The 19,578-nt window shown below is 46.3% G+C and overlaps 1 protein-coding gene across 1 annotated transcript in view; it reads left to right on the top strand.

The window, feature by feature from the left end:
• fbxo28 (F-box protein 28) overlaps positions 1-19,306 on the top strand; it is a 63,193-nt gene extending 43,887 nt beyond the window's left edge. Inside the window, exons 3-5 of the mRNA XM_041187693.1 lie at positions 1,625-1,763; positions 6,626-6,821; positions 12,870-19,306. Coding sequence (XP_041043627.1) covers positions 1,625-1,763; positions 6,626-6,821; positions 12,870-13,324 — 790 coding nt within the window. The 3' untranslated portion in view covers positions 13,325-19,306. The remainder of the gene's footprint in view (positions 1-1,624; positions 1,764-6,625; positions 6,822-12,869) is intronic.
• The last annotated feature ends 272 nt before the right edge of the window (positions 19,307-19,578 follow it).

The raw sequence follows: 19,578 nt of genomic DNA, 5'->3' as shown, positions 1-19,578 counted from the left end.
CTAGATGCACGCGATGTCCCAGAGGTTTGGAGGTTTGCAAACGGTGAGGAGGAATTACTTTTCTCAAAGGGTCGTGAATCTGTGGAATTCACTACCTCCGAGTGCAGTGGATGCTGGGACGCTGAATAAATTTAAGGACGATATAGACAGATTTTTAATTAGTTGAAAGGTTATGGGGAGAAGGCGGAAAATTGGAGTTGAGGCCGAAATGAGATCAGCCATGATCGTATTGAATGGTGGGACAGGCTTGAGGGGCTGAATTGCCTACTCCTGCCCCTAGTTCTTATGTTATCATTGTGGTATCAACGTATTAAGCTGATGATGTCAGATTCCCAGCCCCCTCAGATCATTGCAGTTCCTAATGGAGATCATTCTCAACCACTGTCCTTTGCCATTAATGGATATTTTGCAGATGTTGCTGGTGATATGACATATCTCGCTTTTTCACAATTACCATGTTTCTACAGGTGAGAAAACCTGTGATCCAAATTTGGGAGTCTTCCGAGAGCTCTTGACAGTTAAACCTGGAAAGTCCCATATCTGATTTTTCTGTAACTAATTTTGTAATTAATTAAGTAAATCTAGAATAAAACCTTGTATCAGTAATGATGATCATGAAATTACCAGATTATTGTAAATAACTCATCTGGTTCACTAATGTCCTTTAGGGAAGGTAATCTGCTGTCATTACCTGGTCTGGCCTACATGGTAGTCCAGAAGCAGAGCAATGTGATTAACTCTCAACTACCCGTGATATGGTCTAGCGAGCCACTGAGTTGTATTCAGGAAGGTACCCACCTCTACTTGCGCAAGGGCAATTAGGGATGGGCAATAAATACTGGCTTAACCAGCAGTGCCCACATCCTGTGAATGAATTGATAAAGAAGTTGAGCAACTCTGAGTCTCAGGGATGGGGAAAGGGTTGCAGTAGGATCAGGATGATGCACAACAGTAACAAAGATATGGAGAGTCAAGGCCATGGAGAAATTTGAAAACAAGGGGGCAAATTCTGATGAAGGGTCATCGAGCTGAAACATTAACTCTGTTTCTGTCTCCATAGATACAGTCTGACCTGCTGAGTATTTTCAGCATTTTCTGCTTTTATTCTGAATTTTAAAATTGAGGCGTTGCTGGAATGGGAGCCAATGTTGCTCAGCAAATGTGAGTTAGGAGACAGGTAGCAGAGAAGGTGGAAGGTGGGAAGTCAGCCTGGAGAGCATTTGAATAGTCAAGTCTAGACATGACAGAAAGACATTAATTAATGTTTCAGCAGCTTCCCTCGCTAAGCTGAGGGAAGGGCAGAGTCAGGCTATCATGCAAAGTTGGAATAGGTGGTCTTGGTCATGATGCGGGTTTCTAGTCAGAACCTCATATCAAGGTCAAAGGCAACACTAATATTGCCAGTGGTCTGGTTCATTCTCCGTTTCTGCCATAGGACGATGGGGGAGGTGGAGCACAACAGCTGGGGGTGAAGTCGAGGGGGAAATAAAGGGGACCCCTGACTGTAGCATGAAGTGAAGGAGAGAGATCAAAATGATGGAGAAACATACAAGGATCTGGGCTCCCCATTGGGTTGAACTTAAGGGAACTCTACACGGTAAGGGTTAATTCTCTCTTCTTGCAGGCGGGAGTCGGAGCGTAGGAATCACTCACTGGCACGTCACGCAGATATCTTGGCAGCAGTGGAGACCAGACTGTCCCTGCTCAACATGACCTTCATGAAATATGTCGACACCAATCTCTGCTGCTTCATCCCCGGCAAGGTGGGTGCAGAATGGGGCGACGGAGTCATGGGGGATGTGAGTGACTCAGACGACTTCCAAATCTGGGGTGTTTTAGAAACTGGCCTAGTATCATGGGCTGAGAATCTTCTCCCTTAGTTAAAAATATGGGGGACATTAAAAGAGCAGAAAATAGGCTTTCGTTTATGTAACACCTTTCATAACCTCAGGATGTTGTAGAGTGTTTTACAAACAATGAAATACGTTTGAACTAAGGTCATTGTAATGTAGGTAACTACATTAATGTTGTCATGTAGTTAAAACAAGCTTTACTTTGTATCCAACCCTGTGCTGTATCTGCCCTGGAGTGTTTAATAGGGACAGTAGAGGGAGCTTTAACCTGTATGTAACCTGTGCTGTACCTGAGCTAGTGAATTTGATGGGGACAGTGTAGAGGGAGCTTTACTCTGTACCTAACCCTGTGCTGTACCTGCCCTGGGAGTGTTTGATGGGGACAGTGTAGAGAGAGCTTTACCCTTGATCTAACCCCGTGCTCTACCTGTCCTGGGAGTGTTTCATGCGGATAGCGTAGAGGGAGCTTTACTCTGTATCTAACCCCGTGCTATACCTGCCCTGGGAGTGTTTGATGGGGACAGTGTAGAGGGAGCTTTACTCTGTATCTAACCCCTATGCTGTACCTGGGAGTGTTTGATGGGACAGTGTAGAGGGAGTAATGTAAAAGCAAAATACTGCAGATGCTGGAAATCTGAAATCAAAACAAAGTGCAAGATAAATTCAGCATCTGTGCATAGAGAAAGAGTTAAATTTTTAAATCAAATATGACTGTTCAGAACTGAAGTAGTAGCTCTGAAGATGAATCAGTTTAAACTCAAAACTATTTCTCTCTCCACAGTTGCTTCCATACCAAGCCTTTCCAGCACTTTGTTTTTATTTGTGGAGGTGGAGCTTTATTGTATATCTAACCTCGTGCTGTACCTGCCCGGAGAGTGTTTGATAGGGACAGTGTAGAGAGAGCTTTGCTCTGTATGTATCCTGTGTTGTAGCTGCCCCAGGCGTGTGTAATGAGACAGTGTAGGAACATAGGAACAGGAGTAGGCCATTCAGCCCATCGAGCCTGCTCCACCATGCAATACGATCATGGCCGATCGAACACTTACCCACACTATCCCCATAACTCTTTACATTATTGTTCATCAGAAATTTATCAATCTCTACCTTAAATATACTCAGTGACTGAGCTTCCACGGCCCTCTGGGGTAGAGAACTCCAAAGATTCACAACCCTCTGAGTAAAGAAATTTCTCCTCATCTCGGTCCTAAGTGGCTTCCCTCTTATTTTGAAATTGTGTCCCCTGGTTCTAAACTCTCCAACCAGGGGAAACATCTTACCTGCATCTACCCTGTCTATTCCTTTAAGTATTTTGTAGGTTTCAATGAGATAATCTTTCATTCTTCGAAACTCTAGAGAATACAGGCCCAGTTTCCCCAATCTCTCTTCATAAGGCAGTCTCGCCATTCCCGGAACGTGTCTGGTGATCCTTCATCGCAATCCTTCTATGGCAATAATATCCTTTCTGAAGTAAGGGGACCAAAACTGCAGGTGCAGTCTAACCAAGCTTCTATACAGTTGAAGCAAGACTTCACTACTCTAGTACTCAAATCCTCTTACAATAAAGGCTAACATTCCATTAACCCTCCTAATTGCCTGCTGCACCTGCATCTTAGCTTTCAGTGACTTATGGACAAGGAAACCCAGATCCCTTTGTACATCTACACTTTTTAAATCTCTTACCATGTAGAAAAAACTCTGCACACCTGTTCCTTCTACCAAAGTGGATAACCTGTCATTTTTCCACATTACATTCCATCTGCCATGTTCTTGCCCACTCACTAAAAGTCTGTCCAAATGCTTCTGTAGCTGCTTTACATCTTCCTCACAATTTCCATTCCCGCCTAGCTTTGTACTGTCTGCAAAATTGGAAATAGTACATTTGGTCCCCACATCCAAATGATTGATATAGATTGTGAATAGCTGGGTCCCAAGTACTGATCCTTGTGGTACCCCACTAGTCCCAGCCTGCCAATGTGAGAATGACCCATTTATTCCTACTCTCTGTTTTCTGCCTGTTAGCCAGTCCTTAATCCATGCCAGCATATTGCCTCCTATCCCCTGTGTTTTTATTTTGCTAATCAACCTCCTGTGGGGGACTTTATCACAAGCCTTCTGAAAATCCAAGAATACTATGTCCATCAACTCCCCTTTATCAATTTTGTTCGTTACATCCTCAAAAAAACTCCCAAGTTCATCAAACGTGATTTCCCATTTGCAAATCCATGCCGACTATCAATCTGGTCATGATCATCAAAATATCCATTTATCACATCCTTGAGTCTAGCATTATCCTTTGTAAGGCTAACAGGCCTGTGGTTCCCTCTTTTCTCTCTCCCTCCCTTCTTAACTAGTGGGGTAACATTTGCTACCTTCCAATCTTCAGGAATCATTCCAGAATCTATAGAATTTTGGAAAATGATCGCTAATGCATCCACTACCTTTATAGCAACCTCTTTCAATATTCTGGGATGCAGAATACCAAGTCCTGGGAACTTATCAACTTTCAGTCCCATTAATTTCCCCAATACAACCTTCTTACGTATACTAATTTCCTTAAACTCCTCATTCTCCCTAGTCCCTTAGATCGCTAAACATGGGAGTTTTCCTGCATCTTCCTCAGTGAAAACATTTAACTTCTCTACTCCCCCCCCATTATGAATTCTCGTGACTCTGCCTGTAATGGACCCACATTTGTCTCAGCCAAACACTTCCTTTTTATATATCTATAGATGCTTTTACAGTCCGTTTTTATGTTTCTTGCTAGATTGCATTCATATTCTATTCTCCCTTTCCTTAACAGCTTCTTGGTCTTCCTTTGCTATATTCTAAAAAACCTCCCAATCCTCAGGTTTACTACTATGTCTGGCAACTTTATAATCCTTTTCTTAATCTTATACAATCCTTACCTTCCTTCGTCAGCCACAGTTGACTGAATTTTTTTGGGCTTTTGCACCTTAAAGAAATGTATAGGTGCTGTAAGCTATGTAATAGTTCTATGAAGACTAGACATTGGTACAGTCATACCTTTTAATGTATTTTCCCAATCCACCTCAGCCAATTTGTCCCTCATACCTTCATAATTTCCTTTATTCGACTTTAGAACCCTTGCTTCAGAATGAACTCCCCCACTTTCAAACATAATGTAAAATTCTATCATATTGTGGTCATTCATCCCTAAAGGATTAATTAATTAGATAAAAACAAAAAAAACTGCAGATGCTGGAAATCCAAAACAAAAGCAGAATTACCTGAGTTTTTCTAGGTAATTCTGATTAATTAATTAGCCCTTTTTCATCCCATAATACTAGATCTAAAATAGCCTGTCCACAAGTCAGCTCCTCAACATATTGCTCTAGAAAACCATCCCTAACACACTCCAGAAACTCGTCTTTCACAGCATTAGTGCTTAATTGATTTACCCAGTCTATATGCAGATTGAATTCACCCCCATGATTTCTGTATTGCCCATGCTACACGCTTCTCTCATCTCCTGATTAATACCATGCCCCACATTACAGCGACTGTTTGGTGGCCGATAAACAACTCCAACCAATGTCTGCTGCCCTTTGCTGTTTCTTAGCTCTTAGCAAAGGGAGGCGGTGGCATAATGTTATTGGCACTGGACTATTATTCCAGAGACCAAGGGTAATGACCTGGGTTCAAATCCTGCCATGGCAGATGTTGAAATTTGAATCTAATAAAAAACTGGAATTAAAAAGTCTTATGACCATGAAACCATTGCCGATTGTTGTGAAAACCCATCTGGTTCACAAATCTCCTTCCCTAAAGGACATTAGCCATCAGTACCACCTGGCCTACATGTGACAGCAATGTGGTTGACTCTTTTTTAAAAAAAAAAAGCCCTCTGAATGATATTGACCCAGCGACTATGAAAGAATGATAATATATTTCCAAGTCAGGATTTTGAATGGCTTAGAGGGGAACTTCCAGGTGGTGGTGTACCTACTGCCGTTGTCCTTCTAGATGGTAGTGTGTTTAGAAGGTGCTGTCTAAGGAGTCTTGGTGAATTTCTGCAGTTGGGAGGGAGCCTTACTTTGTTGCTAACCGTGCTGAACCTGAGCTTGGAGTGTTTGATGAGGACAGTGTAGAGGGAGCTTTACTTTGTATCTGACTGTGTTGTACCTGTCCTGGGAGTGTTTGATGGGTCATCGCAGAGGGAGTGAAATAAAAGCAAAGTACTGCTGATGCTGGAAATCTGAAATCAAAACAGAAATTGCTGGAATAACTCAGCTGGTCTGGCAACATCTCTGCATAGTGCAGAGGGAGCTTTACTCTGTATCTAATCCTATGCTGTACCTGTCCTGGGAGTGTCTGATGGGGACAGTGTAGAGGGTGTTAAATTTTCAAATCAAAAGACTCTTCAGAACTGAAGTAGTAGTTCTGAAGATGTCAGATTAGACTCAAAACGATTTCTCTCTCCACAGTTGCTTTCAGACTGAGCTTTTCCAGCACTTGGTTTTTATTTGTGTCGATGGAGCTTTTTTGATATCTAACCCCATCTGTACCTGCCCCGGAGAATGGCAGGTGGGCAGTGTCAAGGGAACTTCACTCTGTATCTAACCTGTGCAGTACCTGGCCTGTGTGGGTGTGGTGGGACAGTGTCGAGGGAGCTTTACCTGGTTGCTAACCTGTGCTGAACCTGCCCTGGGAGAGTTTGATGGGAAATGGTAGAGGTCTGAGTTTCTCTGTTATCTGCTTCTTTGCTGTGTGCTGTTATCCACTTGTCTGGTGTGTTGTTACATGTCATGCAGGTAATCGATGAGATTTACCGGGTTCTGAGGTATGTAAACTCCACCCGGTCCCCTCAGAGAGCCCACGAGGTCCTGCAGGAGCTAAGAGACATCTCCTCCATGGCCATGGAATACTTTGATGAGAAGATTGTGCCCATCCTGAAGAAGAAGCTGAGCGGTTCAGATATGTCGGGTCGTCTGCTCGGAGTCACGCCAGGTACTTCCCCCAAATGTTTGAATTGCTTCATTGTGTCGCCTTGGGGACCCTGGAATTTTGCCGGGAGATTGTAGAAGGATGTTGCTCCCAATGTGTGTGTGGTTGACTTGGAGCACACACACATGCATCTACGCATACAGTAAGTCCCCATTTAAAGTTACCGTTGCATTCCCGAAAATCGCGACATTAAAGTGAAACAGCTTCCAAGTGAATTATGATGTCCCATAGGAATCAACATTAAAGTCAATTAGGTTCCTTAGGTCATTTCTAGCCCAGAAAAACCAATGTACAAATTCAAATACTGTACTATATGTGTAAAGCACTATGTTCCTAGCTGGAAAAGCTTGCAAAATAAAGTGAATCACTGATTATGACAAGTACTGTACAAATTCAAATTGGATAACACGAAATCGCCCAAACAAGTTCTGAATAGCACAGCTTCTGTGTCTCATCCACAGCACCCCTGAAACTCAATTTTTTGCCAGCTTTCCTTTCCACTCTGCCTCTCTCTCTCCTTCCCCACTCTGCCTCCCTCCTCTACCTCTCTCCTTCCCCACTCTGCCCCATTCCTCCCTCTCTCCTTCCTCACTCTGCCCCCTCCCTCCCTCTCTCCTTCCCCACTCTGCCCCCTCCCTCCCTCACTCCTTCCCCACTCTGCCCCCTCCCTACCTCTCTCCTTCCCCACTCTGCCCCCTCCCTCCCTCACTCCTTCCCCACTCTGCTCCTTCCTCACTCTGCCCCCTCCCTCCCTCACTCCTTCCCCACTCTGCTCCTTCCTCACTCTGCCCCCTCCCTCCCTCTCTCCTTCCCCACTCTGCCCCCTCCCTCCCTCACTCCTTCCCCACTCTGCTCCTTCCTCACTCTGCCCCCTCCCTCCTTCACTCCTTCCCCACTCTGCTCCTTCCTCACTCTGCCCCCTCCCTCCCTCACTCCTTCCCCACTCTGCTCCTTCCTCACTCTGCCCCCTCCCTCCCTCTCTCCTTCCCCACTCTGCCCCCTCCCTCCCTCACTCCTTCCCCACTCTGCTCCTTCCTCACTCTGCCCCCTCCCTCCCTCACTCCTTCCCCACTCTGCTCCTTCCTCACTCTGCCCCCTCCCTCCCTCACTCCTTCCCCACTCTGCTCCTTCCTCACTCTGCCCCCTCCCTCCCTCTCTCCTTCCCCACTCTGCCCCCTCCCTCCCTCACTCCTTCCCCACTCTGCTCCTTCCTCACTCTGCCCCCTCCCTCCCTCACTCCTTCCCCACTCTGACCCCTCCCTCCCTCTCTCCTTCCCCACTCTGCTCCTTCCCCACGCTGCCCCACTCCCTCCCTCACTCCTTCCCCATGCTGCCCTCTCCCTCATTCCTCATGTTGCCCTCCTCCCTCCTTCCCCACACTGTGCCCTCTCTCCCTCCCTTCCCTGCGCTGCCCCCCTCCCTTCCCTGCGCTGCCCCCCTCCCTTCCCTGCGCTGCCCCCTCCCTTCCCTGTGCTGCCCCCTCCCTTCCCTGTGCTGCCCCCTCCCTTCCCTGTGCTGCCCCCTCCCTTCCCTGCGCTGCCCCCTCCCTTCCCTGCGCTGCCCCCTCCCTTCCCTGTGCTGCCCCCCTCCCTTGCCCGCACTGCCCCCCTCCCTTGCCCGCGCTGCCCCCTCCCTTGCCCGCGCTGCCCCCTCCCTTGCCCGCGCTGCCCCCCTCCCTTGCCCGCGCTGCCCCCCTCCCTTGCCCGCGTTGCCCCCTCCCTTGCCCGCGTTGCCCCCTCCCTTGCCCGCGCTGCCCCCTCCCTTGCCCGCGCTGCCCCCCTCCCTTGCCCGCGCTGCCCCCCTCCCTTGCCCGCGCTGCCCCCCTCCCTTGCCCGCACTGCCCCCCTCCCTTGCCCGTGCTGCCCCCTCCCTTGCCCGCGCTGCCCCCCTCCCAATCTACATGAAGACACCCTCATTATCTCCTAATTTATTCTCTCTCCTAAGGTATAGCTGTTGTTGGGGGGCCTATAAACTACTCCCACCAGTAATCATCTTCCCCTTGTTATTTCTTACATCTACCCATATGGATTTGACATCTTTCTGTCCAAGATCATTTCTTGCTATCATTCTTATTCCATCTCGTACTAACAAAGCTACCCCACACCACCCTTTCCTTCCTGCCTGTGCTTTCTAAAATATTTAGAATATTTAGTTTCCAGCTTTGATCTTGTAATCATACCTCCGTAATGGCTATAAGATCATACCCACTAACCTCTATTTGTGCCGTTAATTCACTTATTTTGTTCCAAATACTATGTGCATTTAAATAAAGAGCCATTAATGTTGCCATTGACCATTTTTTTCTCCCTTTGACCCTATTTCCTGCTTTTTTTCATGTTTGTACACTCTGTCCCTTCCTGTCATACTCGATTTCATTGCCTAAATAACTGCCCTGCAATGCTGCCAGATTCTTTTGCTTTTTTAGCCTATGCATTCCCTCTCCAGAACCCTTCTCCCCCACTATTTAGTTTAAAGCCCTTTTGTCACAACCTACTGGAGATAGTGCGCTGCAATATTAAGCCCCACTGTTCCCCAGGCTGTGACATGTGTGAAAAGTTTGTACAAACCATCAGATTGCCCCAATTCTACCTAACTGTTTAATTTAGGTTAACAGAATATGAGCACCAGGTTTAATAAGTAAATAACTATTTATTGAACTAACTGTCATTAACCAGTGGCAGAAGAAAGAAATGTAAACTGCTAATTTTTAACTCTATAAAATAAACTCAACCCCTTCTTAAATCACTATATGCACACATACAAAACACATAAAGCACACAAAACATGGATTTTAAAGGTGGGATAAAACAGTTCAGTATCACCAGTTCCGGAGTACAGGATTCGATGGGTCAATTTTGATTGATGTCTTCCAAATACCTTTCAGCTCTTGATGACAGGAGGTGGTCTTCCAGCACTTTCGGTCTTTAGTTCACTAGTTGAGAACTTGCTTTTCAATTCTCTAACAGTGATTTTCAATTCTCTAACAGTGATTTTCCCCTTTGCCTTTTGACAGGGATTTTGAGAGAGAGCAGGTTCTAGAGACATGAGGAGAGAAAAAAAACTATTGTTGTGGAATTACTGGAATCTTCCACACAGGAGAGAGAGGTTTAAGGTCTTGTTCCTTTCAGGTTAGGAGCTATTCAGCTGCACTGTCCTCACACAAAACCTGGTCACCTGGTTAGGAGCCAATTAAAACATTGTTGCCAGGCAACTCCCCTGGTCCAGGACTCCTTTCCGGCACCATCCTGTCGGGACTCCTTTCCGGCACCATCCTGTCTTTCATGGCACACTCTGTTCCAGGACTGCAACATTGTATATATCTCTTATCCTGTTCCAGTGGACATGTCTTTCAACCTGCAGCCATTGTAATTCTAATCCACTGTCCAACAGAAAATAAAAAGGCATGTTCTTTACAACAGTTTTGATATTGTACAATGAGATGGGGATAATCTTATTGTGTGGGGCCCTTTAGGGAAGAGTAACCATAACAGGATCGAATTCTTCATTAGGATGGAAAGTGAAATAGTCCAATGCAAAACTAGGAAACATAGGAAACTATGAAGGTTTGAGAGGTGAATTGGCTAAGATAGATTGACGAACTTCATTAAAAGCTATGATGGTGGACAGGCAATGGCAAATATTTAAGGAACGAATGTATGCATTGCAACAGTTATATATTCCTTTCTGGTGCAGAAACACAACAGGAAAAGTGGCCCAACGATGGCTAACGAAATAAATTAAGGATAGTATTAGATGCAAGGAGGAGTCATATAAAGTTGCTAGGAAAGTAGCAAACATGAGAATCTATCAAGCTGTACCTTAAAAAAAAAATTCAAAGACTCTGTTTCCACTGCCTTTTAAGGAAGAGTGTTCCATAGACTCAACCCTCAGAGAGAAAACTTCTCCTCATCTGTGTCTTAAATGAATGACCCCTTATTTTTAAACAGTCACCCCTAGTTCTAGATTCTCCCACAAGAGGAAACATCCACCTTGTCAAGACCCTTCAGGATCTTAAAGGTTTCAATCAAGTTGCCTCTTACTCTTCTAAATTCCAGTGGATACAAGCCTAAATTGTCCAGCCTTTCCTCATAAGACAACCCACCCATTCCTAGCATTAATCTAGTAAACCTTCTCTGAACTGCTTCTAACACATTTACATCTTTCTTTAAATAAGGAGACTAGTACTGGCAGAATACTCTAGATGTGGTCTCACCAATGCCCTGTATAACTGAAGCGTAACCTCCCTACTTTTGTAATCAGTTCCTCTCACAATAAATGATAACATTCTATTAGCTTTCCTAATTGCCTGCTGTAGCTGCATATTAACCTTTTGTAATTCCAGGACACCCAGATCCCTCTGAATCTGAGAGCTCTGCAATCTCTCACCATTTAGATAATCTTCCTTTTATTCCTTCTGCCAAAATGAACAATTTCACATTTGCCCACATTATACTCCATTTGTCAGATCTTTGCCCATTTGTCTCACTTAACCTATCTATATCTTTTTGTAGCCTCCCTATGTCCTCTCCACAAATTACTTTCCTACCTATCTTTGTGTCATCAGCAAATGTAGCAACCATACCTTCAGTCCCTTCATCCAAGTCATTTATATAAATTGTAAAATTAGAAAATTTCAACAGGATGAGACAAAGTCAACATGGATTTATGAAAGGGAAATCAAGTTTGACAAACCTACTGGAGTTTTTTTGAGGATGTAACCAGTAGGATAGATAAGGGAGAACCAATGGGTGTGGTGTATTGGGATTTTCATAAAGTTTACATGTCACATAAGTTAGTGTGCACAATTAAAGCACATGGGATTGGAGGTAATATATTGGCATGGATTGAGAACGGGTTAACAGACAGCGAACAGAATAGGAATAAATGGGTCTTTTTTGGAGTGGCAGGTGGTGACTAGTGGGGTACCGCAGGGATCAGTGCTTGGGCCCCAGCTATTCACAATATATATCAATGATTTGGATGAGGAAACCAAATGTAATACTTCCAAGTGTGCTGACAACACAACTAGGTGGGAATGAGAGTGGTGAGGAGGATGTTAAGAGGCTTCAAGATGATTTAGACAAGTTGAGTGAATGGGCAAATGTTTGGCAGGTGCAGTAGAACGTGGATAAGTATGAAGTTATCCACTTTGGTGGGAAAAACACAATGACAGTATTATTTAAATGGTGATGGATTGAGAAATGTTGATGTGCAAAGGGACTTGGGTGTCCTTGTACACCGATCACTGAAGCATGCAGGTACAGCAAGCAGTTAAGGCAAATGGTATGTTGGCCTTCATTGTGAGAAGATTTGAGCACAGGAGTAAACTGAGTTTACTCTGGGTCTTAAACTGAGTTAACTCTGCCCCTTGCCCCAGTACTGGGTGACTGGTGTTTATTGCAAATGGAATAGAATATAAAAATAAGGAAGTCTTACTGCGGCTATACAGGGCCGTGGTGAGACCACACCTGATGTATTGTGTACAGTTTTGGTTTCCTTTCCTAAGAAAGGATATACTTGCCATAGAGGGAGCGCAGCGAAGGTTCACCAGACTAATTCCTGCGACGGCAGGATTGTTGTGTGAGTAGAGATTGGACCAACAAGGCCTGTACTCACTGGAGTTTAGAAGAATGAGAGGGTACGCTCTCTCCTCTCCCACCCCACCCCCGGCCCCGCTCTCACCGTCCACCCGTGTACCCCCACCCTCTCTCCCCCACCCCCCCACTCTCTCTTTTTCTGTGTCTCCTTTTCTGCCTGGTCCCTGAGGCGTGAGTTGCTCCCTAACTTTGATGGTGCAATCTCTAAACATGTCTCCAAGCCTCTGGCTTACTTGTTCTGTAGCATAACCGCAATCCTAATGTAACCATGCCCAATGCATTGCCTGCATTGAAATGGGCTTTTCCTGGCACACAGTTGCCAACAGGGTGGAGTACCAGAGGACTGTTCATGGAATTGGACCTGCTGGAGGAAAAGAGAGAGAGAGTGAGGAGCAAAGCAACATGGGTTGTGGTTTGGATTTTAATGGTGTTTTGTTTCTTGTTTTGTGTGCAGTTCCCGGGCCATCGACCACACTGACAGCTGTGCAGCTCTTCTCCAAGCAGAATCCAGCCCGGCAAGAGCTCTGCAAACTCCAGCAGCAGATGAAGGCACAGGGATTGAATGTGACAGCCACCAGGCGTGAGGTCTCGGAGTTCCGTGTCAAGTTCCAGGAGCAGCTAAAGCAACTGCAGGACCAGGATCAGAAGATCCTGGAGCAGAACCAGATCATTGGTGAGCAGAATGCCCGCCTTGCTGAACTGGACCGAAAGCTGGCTGAACATGCCCTCAAACACCAGCAGAACGAGCAGAAGATCAAGGACCTGCAGGAGCTGCTGGAACGAGTCATCGAGACAGGAGCTGCAGGTGGGCAAGCCACCAGTGGGCAAAACAAACGCAAGAAGGCACCACCTGAGAGCACTGCCTCGGACTTACCCACCCGTGCCAAGCGCCTTCGGAGCCGGAAGTGAGCTGGAGATGTTAGAGGGAGGTTTTGTTGTCCTTGTGTCACTGTGTGTGTGCATCTGCACCAGGTTACACTATATATACGGTGCCCAGTGACACAGATCAGGAGAGCAGATGGGGTATTGGTATGGCAACAGGTTCCAGTCACAAGATTGGGCAGAGTTTGCAGCAATGGGCAAAGAGAAAGACGGAAAGTACCACAGTGGGAACTGAATAGAGCAGCTGGTGAGTTGAGTTAAACTCTGCCCCTTTCCCCGGTACTGGGTGATGGAGAGAGTTAAGCTCTGCCCCTTTCCTCAATACTGGGTGCCAGAGAGAGCTAAACTCTGCCCCTTTCCTCAGTACTGGGTGACGGAGTGAGTTAAACTCTGCCCCTTTCCTCATTACTGGGTGACGGAGTGAGTTAAACTCTGCCCCTTTCCTCATTACTGGGTGACGGAGTGAGTTAAACTCTGCCCCTTACCTCATTACTGGGTGATGGAGTGAGTTAAACTCTGCCCCTTTCCTCATTACTGGGTGATGGAGTGAGTTAAACTCTGCCCCTTTCCTCATTACTGGGTGACGGAGTGAGTTAAACTCTGCCCCTTTCCTCAATACTGGGTGATGGAGTGAGTTAAACTCTGCCCCTTTCCACATTACTGGGTGATGGAGTGAGTTAAACTCTGTCCCTTTCCTCAATACTGGGTGATGGAGTGAGTTAAACTCTGCCCCTTTCCTCATTACTGGGTGATGGAGTGAGTTAAACTCTGCCCCTTTCCTCATTACTGGGTGACGGAGTGAGTTAAACTCTGCCCCTTTCCTCATTACTGGGTGACGGAGTGAGTTAAACTCTGCCCCTTTCCTCATTACTGGGTGAAGGAGTGAGTTAAACTCTGCCCCTTTCCTCATTACTGGGTGACTGAATGAGTTAAACTCTGCCCCTTTCCTCATTACTGGGTGATGGAATGAGTTAAACTCTGCCCCTTTCCACATTACTGGGTGATGGAGTGAGTTAAACTCTGTCCCTTTCCTCAATACTGGGTGATGGAGTGAGTTAAACTCTGCCCCTTTCCTCATTACTGGGTGATGGAGTGAGTTAAACTCTGCCCCTTTCCTCATTACTGGGTGACAAAGTGAGTTAAACTCTGCCCCTTTCCTCATTACTGGGTGATGGAGTGAGTTAAACTCTGCCCCTTTCCACATTACTGGGTGATGGAGTGAGTTAAACTCTGCCCCTTTCCCCGGTACTGGGTGATGGAGTGAGTTAAACTCTGCCCCTTTCCTCATTACTGGGTGACGGAGTGAGTTAAACTCTGCCCCTTTCCTCAATACTGGGTGACGGAGTGAGTTAAACTCTGCCCCTTTCCTCATTACTGGGTGATGGAGTGAGTTAAACTCTGCCCCTTTCCACGTTACTGGGTGACGGAGTGAGTTAAACTCTGCCCCTTTCCCCGGTACTGGGTGATGGAGTGAGTTAAACTCTGCCCCTTTCCTCATTACTGGGTGACGGAGTGAGTTAAACTCTGCCCCTTTCCTCAATACTGGGTGACGGAGTGAGTTAAACTCTGCCCCTTTCCTCATTACTGGGTGACGGAGTGAGTTAAACTCTGCCCCTTTCCTCATTACTAGGTGACGGAGTGAGTTAAACTCTGCCCCTTTCCCCGGTACTGGGTGATGGAGTGAGTTAAACTCTGCCCCTTTCCTCATTACTGGGTGACGGAGTGAGTTAAACTCTGCCCCTTTCCTCAATACTGGGTGACGGAGTGAGTTAAACTCTGCCCCTTTCCTCATTACTGGGTGACGGAGTGAGTTAAACTCTGCCCCTTTCCTCATTACTGGGTGATGGAGTGAGTTAAACTCTGCCCCTTTCCTCAATACTGGGTGATGGAGTGAGTTAAACTCTGCCCCTTTCCTCATTACTGGGTGATGGAGTGAGTTAAACTCTGCCCCTTTCCTCAATACTGGGTGATGGAGTGAGTTAAACTCTGCCCCTTTCCTCATTACTGGGTGATGGAGTGAGTTAAACTCTGCCCCTTTCCTCATTACTGGGTGACGGAGTGAGTTAAACTCTGCCCCTTTCCCCGGTACTGGGTGACGGAGTGAGTTAAACTCTGCCCCTTTCCTCATTACTGGGTGACGGAGTGAGTTAAACTCTGTCCCTTTCCTCAGTACTGGGTGACTGAATGAGCTAAACTCTGCCCCTTTCCTCATTACTGGGTGACGGAGTGAGTTAAACTCTGCCCCTTTCCCCGGTACTGGGTGACGGAGTGAGTTAAACTCTGCCCCTTTCCTCATGACTGGGTGATGGAGTGAGTTAAGCTCTGCCCCTTTCCTCAGTACTGGGTGACGGAGTGAGTTAAACTCTGCCCCTTTCCCCGGTACTGGGTGACGGAGTGAGTTAAACTCTGCCCCTTTCCTCATTACTGGGTGACGGAGTGAGTTAAACTCTGCCCCTTTCCTCATTACTGGGTGACTGAGTGAGTTAAACTCTGCCCCTTTCCTCATTACTGGGTGATGGAGTGAGTAAAACTCTGCCCCTTTCCTCATTACTGGGTGACGGAGTGAGTTAAACTCTGCCCCTTTCCTCATTACTGGGTGATGGAGTGAGTTAAACTCTGCCCCTTTCCTCATTACTGGGTGACGGAGTGAGTTAAACTCTGTCCCTTTCCTCATTACTGGGTGACGGAGTGAGTTAAACTCTGCCCCTTTCCTCAGAACTGGGTGATGGAGTGAGTTAAACTCTGCCCCTTTCCTCATTACTGGGTGACGGAGTGAGTTAAACTCTGCCCCCTTCCTCACAACTGGGTGATAGAGTGAGTTAAATTCTGCCCCCTTCCTCACTACTGGGTGATGGAGTGAGTTAAACTCTGTCCCTTTCCTCATTACTGGGTGATGGAGTGAGTTAAACTCTGCCCCTTTCCTCATTACTGGGTGACGGAGTGAGTTAAACTCTGCCCCTTTCCTCATTACTGGGTGACAGAGTGAGTTAAACTCTGCCCCTTTCCTCAGTACTGGGTGATGGAGTGAGTTAAACTCTGTCCCTTTCCTCATTACTGGGTGATGGAGTGAGTTAAACTCTGTCCCTTTCCTCATTACTGGGTGACGGAGTGAGTTAAACTCTGCCCCTTTCCTCATTACTGGGTGATGGAGTGAGTTAAACTCTGCCCCTTTCCTCATTACTGGGTGACGGAGTGAGTTAAACTCTGCCCCTTTCCTCATTACTGGGTGACGGAGTGAGTTAAACTCTGCCCCTTTCCTCATTACTGGGTGATGGAGTGAGTTAAACTCTGCCCCTTTCCTCATTACTGGGTGACGGAGTGAGTTAAACACCTTTCCTCTGTAGTGGGTGGCTGAGTGAGTTAAACTCCCCTGGATGGGGACACCTACACAGAGGCACTGCAATCCAGCTCTCTCAATGAGGACTTTTTTTTTGAAGAATTGTTCGTGTTGAGTTTGCTGGTCTCGGGTAGGGCAGCAATATAACTGGTCAACACCTCCCCCCACCCCCGCAAGAGTGTAGGTTGATTCCTTCTCCCTTGGAGTCTAATGAGCTGCTCTGGAAATACTTGTAAATGCACTAAGCAGTGACTGGAACAGGTTTGGTTGCAATGCCCCCATTACCAAATGGTCTGCTGTCATCTTGAAGCAGTTAGGATGATGTCTATGGGACTGTACTCCTACCAGAGTTAGAGTATCCAGGACAACAGCCTGACTGTGACAATATGATGAATGTGGACTCTTGAGTCAGCCCATGTTTTCTTCTGATTGGCCAGAGAGTGCACATTTTCAAGGGTTATGATTCACTCTCTACCCCGGCATTAAAGCCAGATCAGGTTGAAGGGTAAACTGTAGGATGGGTTCTACACGTATTGCAGAGCATTGGGACCATTAGAGCTTGTGAGCCCAGAGTTCCTCTGGCTTTACCCTTTGAGTACTGGAGGAAGATTGGAACGAGGAGAGAACTTTATTCCAGAAACAAACTAAATGAAACTGCACGCAAGGAACATAACAGAATGACAAGATGGTGTATATCCCTGCTTTGGACAGTGTTCCCACTTGTGCTGTATAGATGGGCTGTGCATTTGACCAGTGGGTTTGGGGTCTCCCAACACACCGACTGTGCCTGAGAATGGAGGGCTTTGTGCCCCTAACTCTTCACTCTGGTGCTGGCAGTACAGTTTTCTATTGGGTGCTGTAACAGTATAATAAGATCTTAATTCTGGGAGCAATGTCACCATTCTGACCTCTGTATTGGCTGTCAAGAATGGAGTATTCTACTGTGTACTGCTAGTCCAGGGTTATTAGTTAATAGGCTCTTACGGGAGTTATAATAACCAATCAGGAATCCAGCTGATGGTGAGAGAGAAGTGAACAGGAAACCCAAGGAACTGCCAGGGCCTCTCACCACAATGCTGGGCACAGCCTACCCATGTTCATATCTCATAGTCAGTGTGGTGCGCATGACCAGGGAAATTCCAGTACCTCAAAAGCTGAATTTGCCTCATCAGTCAAAACATTGCATCCAGGTGTGGTGGTCACTTTTCAGCCTGTGGTGGGCCATGCCAGCCCGCAGTGGTGTCACTGTGTCTCACTGCCCATCTGGATCCTTTTCCTCAATCTTTTTTTCCTCATCGCCTTATACTCTTGAGGGGCTGAAGTACAAAAAATTCATTCAATTGTCAACATCAGTTTGATCATATGTGGCATCACTGCTGAACCCACTCCTGCCCCTAGCCCTGTCTTCACCCAGTGTCCACAAATTACTCCTCCAGGAGGAGGGAAAATGGTCATGCAAATCTGCTGGGGTTCTCTTCATAGAACATTGCAACCAAATTGAAACTGGCCATGAATTGGCTCTGCCCTGCCCCACATAGCAAATTAAACAGCAACGAGAATGTGATTCTCTCTAGAAACCCACCCCCCACTCAACAAAAAATACTTTACAGCCTCTTTAAACAGATGGCGTTGATGAGTTTTAGGAAGTGACACCCTCAGGTTCTTCAAAAAATTCAGTGTTAAACGAGTCTGCAAATCCTCCTTTTGATCATAGTATTACTGTCACAGGCAGCTGCTGCTCTCTTCCTGTGTCACTGTACACTAATGGAGCTTTCAACTTATATGATTGCAATGGTAGTTTGCTCCTGACCCTCCGATCCTGAGTTCTGATCCCCTGTCCGAGATCCTTTCTCTTAAAGCTTATCAAAAAGAGTTAGGATTAATGCGTAATTTGAAGTTGAGTCTACTCCCTCTGCCCTCTCTGCGCTGTGTGTGTGCCTTTGATCTGTTATTTACCAATTGCCCCATCAATAGCTTGGGTTTTGAGGTGTCCTGAGTTTGACTCTTGAATGGTGGCCATCAGACTTTGCAGGATCTCATGGTGATGATCCGGAACCCTCAAACACCTGTGCACCAGTGGGGACCTGTTCACTGGGAGGAGAATACACCACTGACCTGAAACAAAAACTGTTGGACAGAAGAAAAGCCTTAATACGGCGGTCAGTGCATGGCTGGACTCAGGTTCAGAGAGGTCTCTAAAGACTATTCACGCCATACTGAGGATCCCAAGGAGCAATCCTATTCCTGCCTATTGTGTTGTATCATATTATAGCAGGACCTGGTCTACAAATACATCATCCCAAACCATGTACAAATCCGTCTGGGATTACAGCCCATCACCCTGTTGAAGGGGACTAACTGATGAGGATCCCACAAGTTGAATAGCTGTCAAGTGGGGTGGCAGTCAGGATCGCTACAGTTGGCCTCAAGTGCCCTTGGCTCGGAAAGGGAATATTGGCCAGTTGATTGTGTTCCAGCAACCTCTGATCGGGAAGGGCCATATCCACAGGAACGCGGTGTTAGGTTTGGCAGTGATGCCCTCCAGTTGATCATCCTGCCAGTAAAGGAATGACTAGTTTGGTACCAGGACGCTGTCAGTGCCTGTGGGCATGTACCCCAGCTTGAAAATGGCTTTGGAGGAGGGGGAAGAATAAAATAAATGTTCAGTGTGAGTACTTTTTTTTTTAAGTTCAACAAGAATGATTGGCCAAATGTTCGGTTATGGCATGATGTCAGCACCTTTGTGTCTTTAAAGTTGTGTGAAAGGGCACTGGAATACTCTAAGGGTTAAACACACCCTCACTTTACAAAAGAAGAAAAAGCACATTTCTATTTGTTTGAAATGTTTCTTTCAATTAAAAGTACTGGATGTCCAGGAAGGGCTGTTTCTTAAGTTGAGACTACTGACTGTTATAACCAGCAGTGAAGCTTAACCTTTATGGAC

This window comes from Carcharodon carcharias, chromosome 5 (assembly GCF_017639515.1).
Source record: "Carcharodon carcharias isolate sCarCar2 chromosome 5, sCarCar2.pri, whole genome shotgun sequence".
NCBI lineage: Eukaryota > Metazoa > Chordata > Chondrichthyes > Lamniformes > Lamnidae > Carcharodon > Carcharodon carcharias.
The sequence above is the reverse complement of the archived record's forward strand: the minus strand, read 5'-3'. Positions and strand labels throughout refer to the sequence as shown.